General features: G+C 47.3%; 1 protein-coding gene across 6 annotated transcripts in view; it reads right to left on the minus strand.

Moving 5' to 3' along the window:
* LOC134970257 (golgin subfamily B member 1-like) overlaps positions 1–21,700 on the minus strand; it is a 375,865-nt gene that overhangs the window by 224,973 nt on the left and 129,192 nt on the right. For all 6 annotated transcript variants that reach the window (XM_063946251.1, XM_063946249.1, XM_063946248.1 and 3 more), the window contains 2 exons: positions 5,565–5,741; positions 5,142–5,264 (listed from right to left, as the gene is read on the minus strand). In XM_063946251.1, the coding sequence (XP_063802321.1) occupies positions 5,142–5,264; positions 5,565–5,741 (300 nt within the window). The remainder of the gene's footprint in view (positions 1–5,141; positions 5,265–5,564; positions 5,742–21,700) is intronic.

A 21,700-nucleotide genomic window follows, 5' to 3' on the forward strand; every position in this document is an offset into this window, starting at 1 on the left:
GTTGTGGCAAGCCTGCCACAGAATGTGCAAGCTGAATTGTGCTACAAATCCAACGAGCAATCGTCTGCTTAGAAGCAGGAGCACCCATCTTGTTGGGTGCATACAATATAAACAGTGAGTCAGACTTTCTGACTCCCGCCGTTCTTGAAATATATATTTTCAATGCCCGGACCACGTCCAACAACTTGGAATCCTCCAAATCGTTAGTAGCCGCAGGCACCACAATAGGCTGGTTCAGGTGAAACGCTGACACCACCTTAGGCAGAAAATGAGGACGCGTCCGCAGTTCTGCCCTGTCCGTATGGAAAATCAGATATGGGCTCTTATATGATAAAGCCGCCAATTCTGATACTCTCCTGGCTGAAGCCAGGGCCAGTAGCATGGTTACTTTCCATGTAAGATACTTCAACTCCACCGATTTGAGCGGCTCAAACCAATGGGATTTGAGAAAATCCAAGACTACATTAAGATCCCACAGTGCCACTGGGGGCACAACCGGGGGCTGTATATGTAGTACTCCTTTTACAAAAGTCTGGACTTCAGGAACTGAAGCCAATTCTTTCTGGAAGAAAATCGACAGGGCCGAAATTTGAACCTTAATGGACCCCAATTTGAGGCCCATAGACAATCCTGTTTGCAGGAAATGTAGGAATCGACCCAGTTGAAATTCCTCCGTGGGGGCCTTCCTGGCCTCACACCACGCAACATATTTCCTCCAAATGCGGTGATAATGTTGTGCAGTCACCTCCTTCCTGGCTTTTACCAGTGTAGGAATGACCTCTTCCGGAATGCCTTTTTCCCTTAGAATTCGGCGTTCAACCGCCATGCCGTCAAACGCAGCCGCGGTAAGTCTTGGAATAGACACGGTCCCTGCTGAAGCAGGTCCCGTCTTAGAGGTAGAGGCCACGGATCCTCCGTGAGCATCTCTTGAAGTTCCGGGTACCAAGTTCTTCTTGGCCAATCCGGAGCCACTAGTATCGTCCTTACTCCCTTTTGCCGTATAATTCTCAGTACTTTTGGTATGAGAGGCAGAGGAGGGAACACATACACTGACTGGAACACCCACGGTGTTACCAGAGCGTCCACAGCTATTGCCTGAGGGTCTCTTGACCTGGCGCAATACCTGTCCAGTTTTTTGTTGAGGCGGGACGCCATCATATCCACCATTGGTTTTTCCCAACGGTTCACAATCATGTGGAAGACTTCTGGATGAAGTCCCCACTCTCCCGGGTGTAGATCGTGTCTGCTGAGGAAGTCTGCTTCCCAGTTGTCCACTCCCGGAATGAATACTGCTGACAGTGCTATCACATGATCTTCCGCCCAGCGAAGAATCCTTGCAGCTTCTGCCATTGCTGTCCTGCTTCTTGTGCCGCCCTGTCTGTTTACGTGGGCGACTGCCGTGATGTTGTCCGACTGGATCAACACCGGCTGACCCTGAAGCAGGGGTTTTGCCAGACTTAGAGCATTGTAAATCGCTCTTAGCTCCAGTATATTTATGTGAAGAGACATCTCCAGGCTTGACCATACTCCCTGGAAGTTTCTTCCCTGTGTGACCGCTCCCCAGCCTCTCAGACTGGCATCCGTGGTCACCAGGTCCCAGTCCTGAATGCCGAATCTGCGGCCCTCTAACAGATGAGCACTCTGCAACCACCACAGAAGAGACACCCTTGTCCGTGGCGATAAGGTTATCCGCTGATGCATCTGCAGATGTGATCCGGACCATTTGTCCAGCAGATCCCACTGAAAAGTTCGTGCGTGGAATCTGCCGAATGGAATCGCTTCGTAAGAAGCCACCATCTTTCCCAGGACTCTTGTGCATTGATGCACAGACACTTTCCCTGGTTTTAGGAGGTTCCTGACAAGTTCGGATAACTCCCTGGCTTTCTCCTCCAGAAGAAACACCTTTTTCTGAACCGTGTCCAGAATCATTCCCAGGAACAGCAGACGTGTCGTCGGGGTCAACTGAGATTTTGGAAAATTCAGAATCCACCCGTGTTGTTGCAGCACTAGTCGGGTCAGTGCTACTCCGTCCTCCAGCTGTTCTTTGGACCTTGCCCTTATCAGGAGATCGTCCAAGTAAGGGATAATTAATACGCCTCTTCTTCACAGAAGAATCATCATTTCGGCCATTACCTTGGTAAAGACCCGAGGTGCCGTGGACAATCCAAACGGCAGCGTCTGAAACTGATAATGACAGTTTTGCACCACGAACCTGAGGTACCCTTGATGTGAAGGGCAAATTGGGACATGCAGGTAAGCATCCTTTATGTCCAGGGACACCATAAAGTCCCCTTCTTCCAGATTCGCTATCACTGCTCTGAGTGACTCCATCTTGAACTTGAATTTTTGTATGTACAGGTTCAAAGATTTCAGATTTAGAATAGGTCTTACCGAGCCGTCCGGCTTCGGTACCACAAATAGCGTGGAGTAATACCCCTTTCCCTGTTGTAGGAGGGGTACCTTGACTATCACCTGCTGAGAAAACAGCTTGTGAATGGCTTCCAATACCGTCGCCCTGTCTGAGGGAGACGTTGGCAAAGCAGACTTTAGGAACCTGCGAGGGGGAGACTTCTCGAATTCCAACCTGTAACCCTGAGATACTACCTGCAGGATCCAGGGGTCCACCTGTGAGCAAGCCCACTGTGCGCTGAAATTCTTGAGTCGACCCCCCACCGCTCCTGAGTCCGCTTGTAAGGCCCCAGCGTCATGCTGAGGGCTTTGCAGAACCCTGAGAGGGCTTCTGTTCCTGGGCAGGGGCTGCTTGCTGCCCTCTCTTACCCCTTCCTCTGCCCCGAGGCAGATATGACTGTCCTTTTGTCCGCTTGTTCTTATAGGACCGAAAGGACTGCGGCTGAAAAGACGGTGTCTTTTTCTGTTGGGAGGGGGTCTGAGGTAAAAAGGTGGATTTTCCGGCAGTTGCCGTGGCCACCAGATCCGATAGACCGACGCCAAATAATTCCTCCCCTTTATACGGCAATACTTCCATATGTCGTTTGGAATCCGCATCAACTGACCACTGTCGCGTCCATAAACTCCTTCTGGCAGATATGGACATCGCATTTACTCTCGATGCCAGAGTGCAAATATCTCTCTGAGCATCTCGCATATAAAGGAAAGCATCCTTTAATTGCTCTATAGTCAATAAAATACTGTCCCTATCCAGGGTATCAATATTTTCAGTCAGGGAATCCAACCAGACGACCCCAGCACTGCACATCCAGGCTGAGGCGATGGCTGGTCGCAGTATAACACCAGCATGTGTGTATATACTTTTTAGGGTAGTTTCCAGTCTCCTATCAGCTGGATCCCTGAGGGCGGCCGTATCAGGAGACGGTAACGCCACTTGTTTTGATAAGCGTGTGAGCGCCTTATCCACCCTAGGGGGTGTTTCCCAGCGCGCCCTAACCTCTGGCGGGAAAGGGTATAATGCTAATAACTTTTTTGAAATTAGCACTTTTCTATCTGGGTTAACCCACGCTTCATCACATACATCATTTAATTCCTCTGATTCAGGAAAAACTACAGGTAGTTTTTTCACCCCCCACATAATACCCCTTTTTGTGGTACTTGCAGTATCAGAGATATGCAAAGCCTCCTTCATTGCCGTGATCATATAACGTGTGGCCCTACTTGAAAATACGTTTGTTTCATCACCGTCGACACTAGATTCAGTGTCTGTGTCTGGGTCTGTGTCGACCGACTGAGGTAAAGGGCGCTTTACAGCCCCTGACGGTGTCTGAGACGCCTGGGCAGGTACTAACTGGTTTGCCGGCCGTCTCATGTCGTCAACTGATTTTTGTAATGTGCTGACATTATCACGTAATTCCATAAACAAAGCCATCCATTCCGGTGTCGACTCCCTGGGGGGTGACATCACCATTATCGGCAATTGCTCTGCCTCCACACCAACATCGTCCTCATACATGTCGACACACACGTACCGACACACAGCAGACACACAGGGAATGCTCTTATCGAAGACAGGACCCCACTAGCCCTTTGGGGAGACAGAGGGAGAGTTTGCCAGCACACACCCAAGCGCCATAATATATATGGGAACAACCTTATATAAGTGTTGTTCCTTATAGCAGCTTAAATATATCAAAATATCGCCAAAAAATGCCCCCCCTCTCTGTTTTACCCTGTTTCTGTAGTGCAGTGCAGGGGAGAGTCCTGGGAGCCTTCCTCACAGCGGAGCTGAGCAGGAAAATGGCGCTGTGTGCTGAGGAGAATAAGCCCCGCCCCCTATTTCGGCGGGCTTTTCTCCCGGAGTTTTAGATATCTGGCATGGGTTAAATACATACATATAGCCTCAATGGCTATATGTGATGTATTCTTTTGCCATAAAGGTATTAAATATTGCTGCCCAGGGCGCCCCCAGCAACGCCCTGCACCCTCCGTGACCGCTTGGTGTGAAGTGTGTGACAACAATGGCGCACAGCTGCAGTGCTGTGCGCTACCTTCATGAAGACTGAAGAGCCTTCTGCCGCCTGTTTCCGGACCTTCAATCTTCAGCATCTGTAAGGGGGGGTCGGCGGCGCGGCTCCGGGACGAACCCCAGGGTGAGACCTGTGTTCCGACTCCCTCTGGAGCTAATGGTGTCCAGTAGCCTAAGAATCCAATCCATCCTGCACGCAAGTGAGTTGAAATTCTCTCCCCTAAGTCCCTCGATGCAGTGAGCCTGTTGCCAGCAGGACTCACTGAAAATAAAAAACCTAAAAACTTTTTCTAAGCAGCTCTTTATGAGAGCCACCTAGATTGCACCCTGCTCGGACGGGCACAAAAACCTAACTGAGGCTTGGAGGAGGGTCATAGGGGGAGGAGCCAGTGCACACCACCTAATCCTAAAGCTTTATTTTTGTGCCCTGTCTCCTGCGGAGCCGCTATTCCCCATGGTCCTGACGGAGTCCCCAGCATCCACTTAGGACGTTAGAGAAAAGTGGATGGACTGGGCAGTGGGACCGCAGAGATGTTGAATTTATTTCCATGCACGCAATGCAACCGTCTTGCGTGCAAGTCTGAATCAGCCCCAGAGAGCACTTTAGGTTTAGCTGCATCCATCTGGTACAAGGCCTATGTACCATTTACTCATGTCCTCCACGTGGCCAGAGTATGACTGAACGCCTGCTTCTTTCACATACCTGATGGAGGTCAGCGCTAGCATCAGATTTTGCTGCAAGTTTAAAGATCTCTTGGTCGTGTTTCTGCAACAGCTCCTTCAAATCCTTCTCTTTCTCCAGAATCATGTTCTGATAAACCCGGATCTGCAAACATGAGAATTATGGAGAGAGCGGAGTGTGCTGGTGGGATAACAGCACACTACAGATGTAGCGACGCTCACCATGGCTACATCTGACGTCTACGTGCACTTCTGGTGCAGCTAGGTGCCCCTGCTGGGCTGCATATTCTGCCGCCCCCATTTATGCGAATGCGGCGTGCACGCCTTAGACAGTCACGTGGTTGCGGCAAAGGAGGCGCCTAGATGTAGCCATGATGAGCGTGGCTACATCGGTATAAGCACAGGCCACAATCACATAGGAACATATCTGTTGTGAAGTACTCACATTCTCCATGTACATTGCTTCCTTCTCCTGGAACTCAATCTTCTCCTTGTTTAGTAAGGCTTTTAAGCTTTCGGTCTGCTCTTGAAGGAGACTGTATCGCTCTTCGCTTTCTCCAACCTTTTTGGTCAGGTTCTGGATTAAAATCTGAAGGTCATGACTGGAGTCTTTTGGTGTGACCTGGTCCAGGATAAATGACAATGAGACTGTATGCTACAACACGAGCAACATGTAAACAGACCAGTATTTCCCAATTCCAGTCCTTAGGGACCACCTGGTCCACCAGGGCAGGTTTTACAGATTTACTCAGTATCACCACAACGGAGGACCTGGAGTTGGGAAACATTAACACAGACATTCGTAACTGATACAGGGTGAGCGCTACGCCAGTATGCGCTGTATATCTTGTGTGAGAAGCACAGCCAAATATGTGCCTACAGCATACTGGCCCGAAAGCATTTTAGAAAGATCAAACCTTATGACTGAAGAGGAGGAACAGGTAAAGTGTTGTTCTGTAAGGGTGCATGCAGACTAGCAACAATTATGCGCCTACACACCTGTTAGGTTAAGTATCGTTTGCTGCAGAGTACCTGCAAGTGAAAACTGATTATTTTAGAATATACACCTATTTTACTGCCAACTCTGCATCAGCACCTTCATGAGTATCTACAATTCAGTCTCCGTGGACTGAGTGAGCAGACTTTTTGGGTAAAAGACTGGTCAACCTTAGATAAAAAGTAAGAGTTATGGTAGACTTACCATTGTTAACTCTCTTTCTGCGAAGTACATAGGATCCACAGGGAAACATTAGGGTGTAGAGATGAATCTGGATCCAGAGCACCAACAGTTTAAAGCTTTAGCTGTAGCAGGATGCATAGGGGCCTCCTCTATAACCCCACCTCCAGACACTGTGAGCTCAGTTTTGTTAACCATTCCAAATGAAGGAAGCAGGCAAGAGAGAATATATGCTCCCGAAAGGAGAGGGTAACCAGAGGCCAATGCCATACAAACCCAAAAGAAGCCAGGTGCGTCAGGGTGGGCGCCCTATGGATCCTATGTACTTCGCAGAAAGAGAGTTAACAATAGTAAGTCTACCATAACTCTTACTTTCCGCAGCAGGGCACATAGGGTTTCCACAGGAAAACATCGGGGTTGTCCTAAAGCAGTACCTCAAGGGAAGGGACGTGCCTGGGCGGACAGGAGAATCCAGCGTCCAAAGGAAGCATCCTTGGAAGCGAAAGGTATCACAGGCATAGAACCTAAGAAACGTGTTCAATGAAGACCACGTAGCCGCCTTGCACAATTGTTCAGCGGACGCCACACGGCGTGCAGCCCAAGAAGGTCCAACAGACAGAGTAGAATGGGTATTGATTGTAGCTGGAGCTGGAAGAACAGCTCGAGTATACGCTTGTGCAATCACCAGTCTAATTCATCTGGCCAGCGTTTGCTTATTAGCAGGCCAGCCACAATTGTGAAATCCGAAAAGGATAAAGGGAGCATCAGATAGTCTAATGAAGGCTGTACGGTCCACAAAGACACGGAGAGCCCTAACCACATCCAAAGAACGTTCTTTCGCCGACAGGTCTGGAAAGATAAAGGCTGGGACAACAATCTCTTGATTGAGGTGGAAGGATGACACCACCTTAGGCAGATAACCAGGCCGAGTACGAAGAACTGCCCTGTCCCAGTGAAATATCAACAAGGGTGGACGACAGGATGATGCACTTAAGTCCAATACCCAGCAGGAAAAAGACCTTGGCCATGAGCTATTTAAGGTCCACAGGGGCTAATTCAGACCTGATCACTGCTGTGCATTTTCGCACAGCAGCGATCAGGTCTGAACTGCGCGTGTGCTGGCGCATGCCAGACAACCGACGGCTGTCTGACAGGCACAGGCAGTCGCTGGGCAGGAGGGGGCGGGCCGACGGAGCTTGGCCGGCGTTTAGGGGGCGCGGTCCGTGCAACGCAGGCGTGCCCGGACCGTTGGGGGGGCGAGCTGTGGTGGCTCTGTGACGTCACACGCAGCCGCTGCGACCTTCACAGACACAGACACGAGTAGCTCCTGCCAGCGTGCAGGAGCTGCCCTGGCGGGGAGCTACTCTTCAAGTACAAAAGCATTGCCGCTGTGCGATGCTTTTGTACTTGTGCGGGGGTGTCGGGCCTGACACGCGGGGCAGACTAGCCCTGTGCTGGGCGTCCCCCCGCATGTCTGTGTGACTGATCACTAAACTAAACTGACTAAATTTAGCACATCTACGATCAGGTCCGAATTAGGCCCACAGATTCTAGAGGTTCAAATGGAGCTTCTTGAAGAGCCTCCAATACAACAGGCAGATCCCATGGAGCCACTGAAGGGACATAGGGAGGATGAATATGTATCACGCCCTGAAGGAATGTATGTACATCAGGAATGGAGGCAATCTTGCACTGGAACCATACAAACAAGGCCGATATCTGTACCTTGAGAGAGGCCAGACGAAGTCCTAAGTCTTGGACCCCGTCCCCTCCCGTCTTCTCCGCTCCCTCTCCCCCACTGCCTGCTCCCACCTTGCTCACCTCTTTAACCTATCACTCTCTACCGACATCTTTCCCTCACCATTCAAACATGCTCTGGTCTCACCTATTCTCAAACAAACCAACCTCGACCCTTCATCACTCACTACCTACCACCCCATCTTTCTTCTCCCATTCGCCTCCAAACTATTTGAATGACTGGTCTACAGCCGTCTCACAAGCTACCTCTCTGACAACTCCATCCTTGATCCAGTACAATCTAGCTTTCGCCCACTCCACTCCACCGAGACTGCCCTGGTGAAAGTCATCAATGACCTGCTTTCGGCCAAACCCAAGGGGCACTTCTCTCTGCTCATCCTTCTGGACATCTCTGCTGCTTTTGACACCGTGGATCACCCTCTCCTCCTCCGCACACTCCAAAACGTTGGCCTCTCTAGCACCGTCCTTGACTGGTTTACCTCTTACCTCACTAAATGCTCCTTCTCTGTGTCTGCCTCCGGAACCACCTCACACCCTTCCATCCTTCCTGTTGGTGTCCCTCAGGGTGTGCTCATTAACTCCTTTGGCCTTCAATACCACCTTCTCTATGCTGATGACACACAACTCTACCTCTCATCTCCTGATCTGTCCCCCTCTGTCCTCTCTCAGGTCTCCAGCGCCTCTCCGCCATCTCCTCCTGGATGTCTGAGCGCTCTCTAAAGCTCAACATGGACAAAACTGAACTCATTATCTTTTCCCCAGCCAGAGCAACACCCCCTACAAATATCTCTATCACTGTTGACAACACAATCATCTCCCCCGTTCCCCAACACCACGGCCTGGGCGTCACTCTTGACTCCTCCCTCTCCTTTGCACCCCACATCCAAGCTCTGGCGCAATCCTGTCTGTTCCAGCTACGCAACATTGCTCACATCAGGCCATTTCTCTCCCAGAGTTCAACTAAACTTATCATCCACTCACTGGTCATCTCACGACTCGACTACTGCAATGTTCTCCTCACTGGCCTTGCTTGCTCCCATCTCGCTCCCCTCCAATCTGTCCTCAACTCCGCAGCTAGGCTCATCTTCCTCTCCCACCACTCCACATCTGCCACTCCCCTTCGACAAAATCTACACTGGCTCCCATTTCCCTACAAAAATGCTCTTCAAACTCCTCACCCTCACTTACAAGGCCATCTCTAATTGCACTGCTCCCAACATCTCCAACCTCCTCTCCCTTCATACTCCCTCCCGCCCAATACGGTCGACCGATGACCGTCGCCTCTCCTCGGCCCTGGTCACTGCTTCCTATGCACGAGTTCAAGATTTTGCCAGTGCTGCACCCCTTCAGTGGAACGCGCTCCAACACTCCATTAGACTCTCCCCGACCTTGCAAAGCTTCAAACAGACACTGAAAACCCACCTATTTATCAAAGCATACCCCTCCGATGCATAACCTAATCCTTAGGCTGCTCCTCCATCCCCTGCCCCATGCCTTGAACATCTCTGCTTTGCTTGCATACTGCCATCAGGGTTCCTCCCACTTGCTTGCACCTCATGTCATCTGTCTGTCGCCCCTCCCCACTAGATTGTTAGCTCTTCAAAGCAGGGCCCTCTTTCCTCTTGTTATCAAAGCCCTCTTCTAAACACATTTCACCCGCAGTTCTCTCCTACTCAGCAACCATCTTTACCTGCTTTCTCTCCTACTGGTAAAGGCTCATCTCTGTCTATGGCTGCCAGCCCCAAGTAGTACAATGATTACTCCCTCGTTACTTACATCTAAGCTGTATTATGTTTTGAGAATTGTGGTGCTCTTTGTTACCTGTACTCTATTTTTGTTATTTATTTACTGTAATGCAATGTCTCCCTGTACTGTCCTTTGTATGGCGCTGTGAAACACTTGTGGCGCCCTATAAATAAAATTTAATAATAATAATAATAATAATAATAAATAATAATCCTTGTTGAAGAAAAGCCAAAAGTCTGGAAGTTCGGAATTTCGAGGTATCATATTTCTTAGTAGCACACCAAGTGAAGTAAGCCTGCAACACTCTAATAAATTCTGTCAGAAGCCGGTTTCCGGGCCTTCAGCATAGTTTAAATGACAGCCTCTGAGAATCCTTTTAGTCCTCAGGAGTGAAGCTTCAAGAGCCACACCATCAAAGCTAGTCTGGCTAGGTCCGGATGAAGACAGGGGCCCTGCCATAGGAGTTCCTGTTACTTAGGAAGTAGAAGGGGACGCTCTGCCGATAGTCCCTGGAGATCTGAGAACCAGTGACGTCTGGGCTATGCTGGAACAACCAGAATGAGATTTCCTCCTTCTTGTTTGAACTTGCGAAGAACTCTGGGCAGGAGTGAGACTGGAGGGAATACGCAAGTCAGACGAAAGTTCCACGGAACTGCCAATGCTTCCACGAACATCGCCTGAGGGTCCCTGGTTTGGAATCCGAAGACCAGAACCTTGTGATTGTGTAGAGATGCCATGAGATCTGCCACGTCTGGTAGGCCCCATCTGTCGACCAGAAGTTGAAATACATTGGGATGAAGGGCCCACTCTCCTGAGTGAACATCCTGATGACGACTGAGGAAGTCTGCTTCCCTGTTGAGTACACCTGGAATGAACACTGCCGATATGGCTGATAGATGGTGTTCCGCCAATGAAGAATTTTGGACACCTCCAACATTGCCCAGCGACTTCAAGTGCCACCCTGATGGTTGAAATATGCCACCGTGGTGGCAATGTCTGACTGTACTTAAACAGGCCTGTTCTGCAGAAGTGGCCGAGCAAGAGACAGAGCATAGAACACTGCTTTCAACTACAGTATACAGATTGGAAGCAGATATTCTTCCCTGGTCCAACGACCCTGGAACGAGTGCTGCTCTGTTACCGCTCCCCAATCTCGAAGACTGGCATCCCAGTTGAGGATCCAGAAGGGTTGACTCATAGTCAATTGCTGATCCTGTAGCCACCAATCAGCGACAACCGAACCTCCGGAGTCAATGAGATCATCTGAAATCAGAATCGACTTTATTGGTCATGTATACTCACGTATACTAGGAATTGTTTGCGGTTTACAATGCTTCGCATCCGGTGAGGCAGACCATTCCATGTGGAAAGAATCAACCTTTGTAGAGGATTGGAATGAAATTGAGCATACTCTATCACGTCGAAGAATGACACCATCAGAGTATTTGCATCGCCGAGTTTATTGACACCCTGGGACGATTAAAGAAAATTACGTATCCTGTCCTGAGTTTTCAGAACCTTGTCTGGGGGTAGAACCAGTCTCTGACTGTGCATATCCAGACGAGCCCCTAGGTGTACCATGCTCTGTGATGGGACCAAGGAGGACCTCTTCCAGTTTATCAGCCAACCGTGTGTTTCAAAGAAGGTTGCCGTCAGTTGGAGATGACCGAGGAGAACTTCCTGTGACTTCGCCAGTAGCAGAAGATCGCCCAGATACAGCAGAATTCATATTCCCTGCTGACGATGGTAGGCCATCATAACAGTCATAATCTTGGTAAAGACACAAGGAGCTGTAGTCAGTCCAAATGGCAGAGCCTGGAATTGGTAATGAAGGCTGACAATAGCAAACCACAGAAACTGCTAATACAACTTGGCAATAGGAATATGCAGATATACATCCTGTATATCCAGGGATACCATGAAGTCTCCAGGTTCCATAGCCAGAACTAATGAGCAAAAAGTTTCCATGCGAAACTTGGATAACCTCACAAATTTGATCAATGATTTGAGGTTGAGAATAGGCCGGTGAGACCCATTGGGCTTCGGAACAAAAAACAGGGTCGAGTAATAGCCTCTGCCCCTTTGGGGCTGAAGGACCGGCACAATCACTCCCGTATGAAGGAGGGAATTGACCACCGTTTGCAGAGTCTGCGCCCTTACCAGGTCCGATGGAAGGCCCATGGTAAAGTACTGTTGAGAGGAACGTTCCTCGACTGGGATTATGTAACCGTGGGAGACAACTTCTAGCACCCAAGCGTCCAAAGTGGTCTAAGGTCAAACCTTGGCAAAGTGCAGAAGTCAGCCTCCCACCCTGGGGTCCCCCAAGGGGAGGCCCACCCCATCGTGCTACGGGCTTGTCAGGCTTATTGGAAGGCTGACATGTTGCCCAGGGCTGCTTGGTCTTGGGCTTGGAGGATTTAGGGTTGCGAGACTGTCTAGAGAAAGACTGTCCTTTCGCTTTACCCTGAGGTAAAAATTAGCAAAATGTGGTACCCATGACCTTCTTTGAAGTATTCAAGAGGGGTAGAAATGCTGTCTTGGCAGCCACCAAATCAGACACAATCTTGTTCAATTCTTCACCAAACAGAAGATCCCCAGAAAAGAGCAGGATTTCTAAGGTTTTCTTAGAATCCAGGTCCACCTTCCATGACCTCAACCACAAAATACAATGCGCCAAAACAGATGTAGCAGATGCCTTGGTGGCCAACACACCAGCCTCAGACGAAGCTTCCTGAATGTAATAAGAAGCTATTCTAATATAAGACAGGTATTGTTTGGCCTCTCCTGATATAGGCACCTTTGCTGCCCATGAGGCAGCTATAGTAGGTCTATGGACAGCACCTGTAAGAGAGTAAGTAGACTTCAGGCAACCTTCAATACGTTTATCAGTCGGTTCCCTTAGGGAAGTGACCATAGTAACCAGTAGAGTGGATGAAACCACGAGGCGAGTGACATGCGAATCTACCGGAGATGGATTTTCCCATTTATTACATATGTCCTCAGGCAGAGGATAACGAGCTAATGCCCTTTTTGAGACAGGAAACTTTCTGCCTGGAGTATTCCAGGGTTCCAGTCTGATGTCCAATAAATGATCAGAATGGGGTAATACGGCTTTAACCACCCTCTGGATAGGATGTACTAAAGGAAAAATGCGATAAAACCCCGTTTTCGGGGGTTTTATTGCATTTTTGTATGTACAGGGTATCGCCATCTTTGGATGGCGATACCCTATAGAAGCCTATGGGCTTCTTATCGCCGTCTGCCGCAACCCACCGCTGAAAGTACAATGTCTTGATTAAGATGAAACGCGGAGTAGAAAGGAAGGTCTAGTCCTGAGGAGTGCCCTATCAGAATGGGAAAAAAAGTAGTGAAGGCTTGCAAGAAAGAGCAGCCAATTCAGAAACCCTTCTTGCTAAAGCAATTACCAGAAGAAAGACAACCTTTAAAGTGAGGTAATGCAACTCCACATATTCCAATAGTTCAATGGGCGCTTTCTGAACAGCCTCCAATACTAAATTCAAGTCCCAAGGTATGTATGGAGGTTGGATACAAAGAACACCCTGAGGAAGGTCTGAACTGCCGGACCCTTAGATAAACCATCCTGGAGAAAAGACAAAAGGCGGTAACATGGAAGACTGCCACCGATAGCTGCTTACACCAGGAGATATATATCTTCCAAACATGATGGTATATTTTGGAAGTAATCGGCTTGCGAGCTTGAAGCATAGTCTCAACTACGGACCTGGAAAAACCCTTTGTACTCAGAATCTGGCTTTCAAGAGCCAAGCCGTAAAAGCCAATCGAGACAAATTGGGGTGCAGACATGGAACCTGATGAAGGAGGTCTGGTCACAGAGGCAGATGGTACGGATCTTCGGCTATCATGTCTTAAAGTAAGGCATACCATTGACGATGAGGCCAATCCTGGGTGATCAGAATGAAAGCCTCTCGTCTGATTCGCTAAAGAACTCGAGGAAGCATTGACAGAGGTGGGAAGAGATAACCCAGACAGAAATTCCAAGGAGCTGTCATGGCATCCACAAGAGATGCTTGAGGATCTTGTGCACAAGAGCCGTACATCGGAAGTTTTCTGTTCAGGCAAGGAAGCCATAAGATCGATTTTGGATGTCCCCACCTGGTATGACATCCACAAACACCTCTTGGAGCAGTTCCCACTCCCCTGGATGAAATGTGTGATAGTTTAGAAAATCCGCTTCCCAGTTGTCCACTCCTGGGATGTGGACAGTGGAAATGGCAGGAATCCACAGCTACACCCATAGTAGGAAGTGAGAGACCTCCTGCATAGCACGCCAGCTGTGAGTGCCACCCTATTTGTTGATTTAAGTCACTGCTGTGGTATTGTCCAACTGGATGCGAACAGGATGGCCCTGTAGAGCGGTTTGAGATTGCACCAACGCATACTGGATTTCTCTCAATTCTAGAATGCTGATGGGAAGTGATGACTCTGGTGCGGACCATAGACCCTGCACATTTGTGTCCTGAACAATCGCACCCCAACCTGTTAGGCTGGCATCGATAGTGACTAGTACCCAGTTACAAACTGAAAAGGGGGCACCTCTGGTCAGATTCAGACACTGGAGCCATAGAAGTGAATAACGAGTCTGAGGTGACAATCTGAAGTGGTCTGTACAGCCAAGAACCTGTCTTTGACCAAAAGCAGAGAAGCTGGTTCTAAAGAGTTCAGGTATGAAATCTGGCAAACGGCACTGCCTGAAATGCCGCCACCATCTTCCCCAGCAGTTGCATGCACCTGAGGACCGAAACCTGTGGCAATTGCAAGAAAATCCTCACACTGGACTGGAAATCTTAACTATATCTGGTGGAAGAAAAACCTTTTGAAAAGGAGACCTAAAAACACCATCTGTTGATATGGGAGGAGGGTTGACTTGGAAAATTTATGATCCAGCTGAAAGATTGTGTATCGATCGTTAACTGAAGATGTTGTTGCAAAAGAGTCACAGAAGTAGTCTTGAGTAGCAGGTCATCTAGATATGGTGTAACATTGACGCCAGCAGACATGAGCAGAAAGATCATGTGGGCCATGACCTTGGTGAACACACTGGGTGCTGTAGAGAGTCCAAAAGGCAAGGCCTGGAACTGAAAATTCCACAATCTCATGGCAATATGGAGAAGATGATGATGACCCTTCATATGGGGAGTTGGAGGTAGGCATCTTTAATGTTTATTGCAGCAAGATACTTTTTCCACGAGAAACAGACTGGAGTAAAATCCCCGGCCCTGTTGGTGTAGAGGAACTAGAGTAATTACTCCAGAACTGGAAAGCGAATTAACCACCAGTGTCAGGATTCATCACATGATCGGATCCCAGAATATGATATTCCTCAAATTGTAACATTTAAACATAGAAATGCAGAATTTGACGGCAGATAAGAACTACTTGGCCTAATCTCAACCCTTTTTGAACATTAGTTGTTTGTAAGGATATTCATATGCCTCTCCTAAGCATGCTTAAATTGTTGTACAGTCTTAGTCTCTACCACCTCTGATGGGAGGCTATTCCACTTATCCAATACCCTTTCTGTGAAGTAATTTTTCCTTAAATTTTCCCTGAACCTGCCACCCTCCAGTTTCAGTGTATGCCCTCGAGTTCTAATACTTCTCTTCCTTTGTTAAGACCCTTGGTGTATTTGAACGTTTCTATCATGTCTCCCCTTTCCCTTGTCTGCTCCAAACTATACATGTCAAGATCTTTTAGCCTTTCCGGGTAAGTTTTGTGATGTAGGCCATGCAGCATTTTAGATGCCCTTCTTTGTACACTCTCTAATGTATTTATATCCTTCTGGAGATAGGGTCTCCAGAACTGGACACAGTATTCCAGATAGGGCCGTACCAATGACCTATACAGTGGTAGTATTACTTCTTTTTTCCTGCTGCTGATTACTCTCCCTATGCAACCAAGCATCTGACTAGCCTTTCTCATTGCTTTGTTGCATTGCTTTCCTGCCTTTAAGTCACTTGAAATAGTGACACCTAAATCCCTTTCCTCCTCAGTAGTTTCCATTAAAATGCCCTTGATACTATAACCTTTGGGTTTTTGAGGCCCAAATGCATGATTTTGCTTTTTTTAGCATTAAACTGTAGTTGCCACGTTTTTTTTTTTTTTTTAAATTGCGCATTATTTATTTATTGAAAGTTCTGAATAACCACCCCAACACAAAAAAAAAAACACTGCAACAAACAATAATGGTAGATACAGTAAGGTACCAGTACGCAACCAGAACTATGGTCAGGCAATGGACACAAGATATTGTTACAGTGCACATCCGACAAGTCAGTAAATACAATATGCCCCACAGTATAACAATAAGCAGTAAGAACCCACAGGCGCCATGTGAGCTCACATATCAAGGATAAAGTAAAAAAGACTGACACACGAGGCATAGAAAAATACAGAAGTATTGACACTGCAGACCAAAAATAAAACACTCGTACAGTTATGTAGAATAAAATAAAAAATAATGAAAATCCTAAGACATCTGCCATATATAAAAACAAAACTAAAAAACCCTGCAACATATAACAGAAACAAAACCCCCCCAAAAACAAACCACCTCAGAACCCCCCACCCTGTATAGCCTAACCCCAAACTAGTTACACCTGGATCCCCAACCACCCCCATTAAACTACTGGACCTTGCTGTCTAACACCTAATACCCCCCTCCCCATCCCCTGAAACCAGGATAAATAAAATAAATAAATGACTGGGGCTAGTAAAAAAAGAAATATGGCCAAAATGTATATATCATAGGTCTCCCTCATAGAAGAATATGAAATTGCAAATATGGAGATATAATAAATGACCCTGAGATGTAGGGAATAGTGCTTGTTGTACCCTACAGACATAACGGTGTACACAGATATGTAAACTCTTAAATAAGAGATGGTCAAATAAAACATAACTTGGAACCATTTGCAGTGGCGCACCCAGAGGGGGGTTTCCGAGCACCCAGAAACCCCCCTCCACCCAAAAAAAAAATAATTTTTATTTTTTATTTTTTTATTGCTGCATGAGTATTATTAATGGCTGTCTAGCGTCCTCTGCAGCCTGCTGTCTTCCTGGTGGCCCTTGTAAGTGCTTAATAAAAGTTTACTTTACTTTAATTATAGTACATATATATCCATGTGCATACATATATACACAGGTATATACATACATACATGCATACAAACAAACACACACATATATGATATATATACACATGTGTGTATATATACGTGTACTGTATGTATATATATATATATGCATGTTTAATATGCTATGCATATGTGTATATGTATGTGTGTGTGAGTATATATATATATATATATATATATATATATATATATATATACACACACACACACACACACACACTAGTTTTATGGACCCAGCATATACTGGGTCACCTCAGTCCCCACCCCCGTGATTGGCTCCACCCAGTTCTGGAAACCCCCCCATGGAAATCCTGCGTTTGCCACTGATTTGAATAATGAAATTATAGCAATGGTTAGAAGGATAAATAAGCTCGTAACTAAGATGTCCAAATGAAACATAGCTTGGAACCATGAAATAATTAAATTGTACCAATGAAAAGATATACAGAAAATATATAATAGAATATGAGAGCGCATAGTATATTAGAGAGTATCACTAATATAATAAAACACAGCAAGGGTTCCCGGCAACCAGCGAAGCAACACACAAACTTGACAAAAAAATAATAATAATTAGTCCGGGGGGTAAGCCCATTCTGGAACCAAGTAGGCCAGCGGATCACGAGCAGTAGCCAGTAAATAAACGGAGGTGGATATAATCTTTTTAGACTTTGCCAAAGCTTTCGACACAGTACCACACATGCAACTTATCTATAAGCTACAAGAAATAGGGCTAGGGAGCACAATATGCACTTGGGTCAGTAATTGGTTAGATAATAGGGAGCAGCGCGTTGTGGTCAATGGATCGTTTTCAAATTGGACTGAAGTGCTAAGTGGTGTGCCACAAGGGTCTTTATTTGGACCACTATTGTTCAACATTTTCATTAACGACCTAACAGCAGGTCTAGAGAGCATGGTGTCTAAGAGGGTTAGCTTAACTACTATATGGAGCAGAGTATTGATTGATCTCTTTAGATGTGCCATGAATTTTTAATTTATGTCAATGTGGTTTTAGTTTTTTATTTATTTTTTGCATGCAAAATAGTTGTAGAGGTAAGGGAAGGATTTTATTATTATTATTATTATTATTATTATTATTATTATTATTATTATTATTATTATTATTTTTCTTGATACTGTAATGGTACAATAGAGAATTATCATTAAGATAAAATAAATTAATACATTTATTATTATAATAAGTCTGTAAGCGCTGACTGTATTTTCCTTTTTTTTAGTTTTTGCATATTACGGGTAGGGGGTTGAGAAGTCCCCCTGCTTATAGTGAGCTGCATGCCGACTAGGGACATATACATATAATTGAATCTAAACTAATAAAATTTAATTGTATTGGCGCCAGGGGGGCTACTTTATTGTAGGTGTTTTTGTTTAGTTACTTGAGGACTTGGATACTATGGAGAAATGTGATGTTGAATTGTTTTTACGTAACATTCAGGATTCGGCAGGATTTCTGGTAGAATCCATAAAAGACCTGGGTTCCATGGCCGCAGGAATTTCTTCCATGTCTGTATCGCCTCGTCGAGGACTGTGGTTGCGCCAGTGGTCTGCCAACGCAAAATCCAGGAGAATTGTGGAGACCCTACCCTACACAGGTCAGGCTCTCTTTGGGGAAGCGTTAGATGCATGGATCTCCATGGCTACGGCTGGTAAGTCACCTTTTCTTCCCTCAGCTACACCTGCTCCGAAGAAACCCTTTACTTCAGCTACATCACAGCCCTTTCGGTCTACCAAGCCCAGAAAGGCCAAGCCGTCCAACACCTTCTTTTGGGGAGGTCGTCCCAAGTCCAAGAAACCTGCGGTTGCAGGTTCCCAGGAACAGAAACCTGCTTCAGGTACACCAAACTCCTCCACATGACGGTGGACTGCACGCCCCGGTGGTGGGGCCGGTGTGAGCGAGACTCAGGCATTTCAGTCACGTCTGGGTGTCATCCGGCCTGGACCCCTGGGTGCAAGATATTGTGTCCCAGGGGTACAGGCTGGAAATTCAAAATCTCCCTCCTCACCGATTTTTCAAATCAGGCTTGCCAGCTCTGCTGGCAGACAGGACTGTCCAGCAAAAAGCTGTCCAGAAGTTGGTGGAGGGACAGGTCATTGTGCCAGTACCGCCCTTATGCAAAACAAAGGTTACTATTCGAACCTTTTCGTGGTACCAAAACCGGATGGTTCAGTCAGGCCCATTCTGAACTTAAAATCACTAAACCCCTTTCTGAGGGAGTTCAAGTTCAAAATGGAGTCTCTAAGTGCAGTGATATCAGGTCTGGAGGAGGGGGAATTCCTGGTATCCCTGGATATCAAGGATGCATGCCTCCACATTCCGATTTGGCTGCCGCATCAAGCTTATCTTCGATTCGCACTGTTGGACTGTCATTTTCAATTCTAGGCCCTACCATTTGGCCTCTCCACAGCACCGAGGGTATTCACCAAGGTGATGGCAGAAATGATGATTTTCCTCCGCAGACAGGGGGTGAACATAATTCAATATCTGGACGATCTGTTGATAAAGGCATCGTCCAAGGAGAAGCTGTTACGGTCCATAGCACTCACGACCCAGTTTCTCAGAGAACATGGTTGGCTCCTAAATCTTCCAACATCACATTTGGAACCAACCAGGAGGTTGTCCTTTCTGGGAATGATCCTCGACACGGAGATGTAGAGGGTGTTTCTCCCAGAGAAAAAGGCGTTGGTGATTCAAACGATGGTTCGGGATGTCCTGAAGCCAGCCTGGGTGTCCATTCATCAGTGAATTCGCCTTCTGGGGAAGATGGTGGCTTCTTACGAGGCTCTGCAGTACTGGATCTCCTGGACAAATGGTTTGGATCCCATCTACACATGCACCAGAGAATACGTCTGTCGCCAAAGGCCAGGATTTCACTCCTCTGTTGGCTGCAATTACCTCACCTTCTGGAGGGCTGCAGGTTCGGGATTTAGGACTGGATCCTTCTAACCACGGATGCAAGTCTCGGGGGCTGGGGCGCAGTCTCTCAAGGGGCAACCTTCCAAGGAAGGTGGTCAAGTCTGGAAGACGGCCTGCCGATAAACATTCTGGAACTAAGAGCCGTCTACAACGGTCTTCTCCAAGCGGCCCATCTTCTGAGAAATCAGGCCATTCAAGTGCAGTCGGACAATGTGGTAACAGTGGCTTACATCAACCGACAGGGCGGAATGAAGAGCAGAGCTGCAATGGAAAAGGTAACAAAAATCATCCTCTGGGCAGAAAAGCATGCGCTGATGCTGTCAGCAATCTTCATTAAGGGAGTAGACAACTGAGAAGCGGACTTCCTCAGCAGACACGATCTCCATCCAGGGGAGTGGGGTCTACATCCGGAGGTGTTCAAGGAGGTAACAGATCTTTGGGGCGTACCCCACATCGACATGATGGCCTCTCATCTCAACAAGAAGCCTTGGCGGTATTGTTCCAGGTCGAGGGATCCACAAGCTGTGGCGGTGGACACCCTAGTGACTCCGTGGGTGTTCCAGTCTGTGTACGTGTTTCCTCCACTTCCACTCATCCCAAGAGTTCTAAAGCTCATAAAGAGAACAAGGGTTCAAGCGATCCTCATTGCTCCAGACTGGCCAAGAAGGGCTTGGTACGCAGATCTTCTGGATCTACTGCAAAAAGTACTGAGTCCTCTTCGGGAGGACCTGCTGCAGCAGGGGCCGTTCGCCTATCAAGACTTACCGCGGCTACGTTTGACGGCATGGAGGTTGAACGCCCGATACTAGCTCGAAAGGGCATTCTGAACAAGGTTATTCCTACCCTGATACAGGCTAGGAAAGGAGTAACGGCTAAACATTACCATCAAATTTGGAAAAAAAAATATGTATCTTGGTGTGAGTCCAAGAAATTTCCTGCGGTGAAGTTTCAACTGGGACGGTTTCTCCTCTTCCTACAAGGTGTGTATATGGGCCTGAAGTTGGGATCTGTGAAGGTCCAGATTTCGGCCCTATCCATTTTTTTTCCAGAAACAGTTGGCTGCCCTCTCTGAGGTTCAGACCTTTGTATCGCCTACGGCGATGTGAAGAGGACTGCTCGTCACAGAAAATCGGACTCTGTTTGTCCTGTACGATCCCAAGAAAATTGGGTGTCCTGCTTCTAAGCAGACGATCTCTCGCTGGATCAGGTTCACTATCCAGCATGCGTATTCTATGGCAGGCTTGCCGTGTCCTATGTCTGTCAAGGCCCATTCTACTCGTAAGGTGGGTTCTTCCTGGGCGGCTGCCCGGGGTGTCTCGGCAACGCAGCTTTGCCGAGCGGCTACTTGGTCTGGGTCGCACACGTTTGCAAAGTTCTACAAGTTCGATACTTTGGCCTCTGATGATCTGAAGTTCAGTCAATCAGTTCCGCAGGAGCCTCCGCGCTCTCCCTCCCGTTCTAGGAGCTTTGGTACATCCCCATGGTACTAATGTGGACCCCAGTATCCTCTAGGACGTAAGAGAAAATAGTATTTTGGTGCCTACCGGTAAATCCTTTTCTCGTAGTCCGTAGAGGATGCTGGGCGCCCGCCCAGCGCTTCGTTTTCCTACAAATGTTATTTGGTTCAGAACAACTTCGTTTTAGTTGAGTACTGCATTGTTACTTGGTAAGTAATGTTTCAGCAGTTGCTGAGTAGTTCAAGCTAGTTGGCATGACGTGCCTTGTATGTGTGAGCTGGTGTGAATCTCGCCACTATCTGTGTAAAATCCTTCTCTCGAAGATGTCCGTCT

Source organism: Pseudophryne corroboree, chromosome 11, assembly GCF_028390025.1.
Source record: "Pseudophryne corroboree isolate aPseCor3 chromosome 11, aPseCor3.hap2, whole genome shotgun sequence".
Classification (NCBI taxonomy): domain Eukaryota; kingdom Metazoa; phylum Chordata; class Amphibia; order Anura; family Myobatrachidae; genus Pseudophryne; species Pseudophryne corroboree.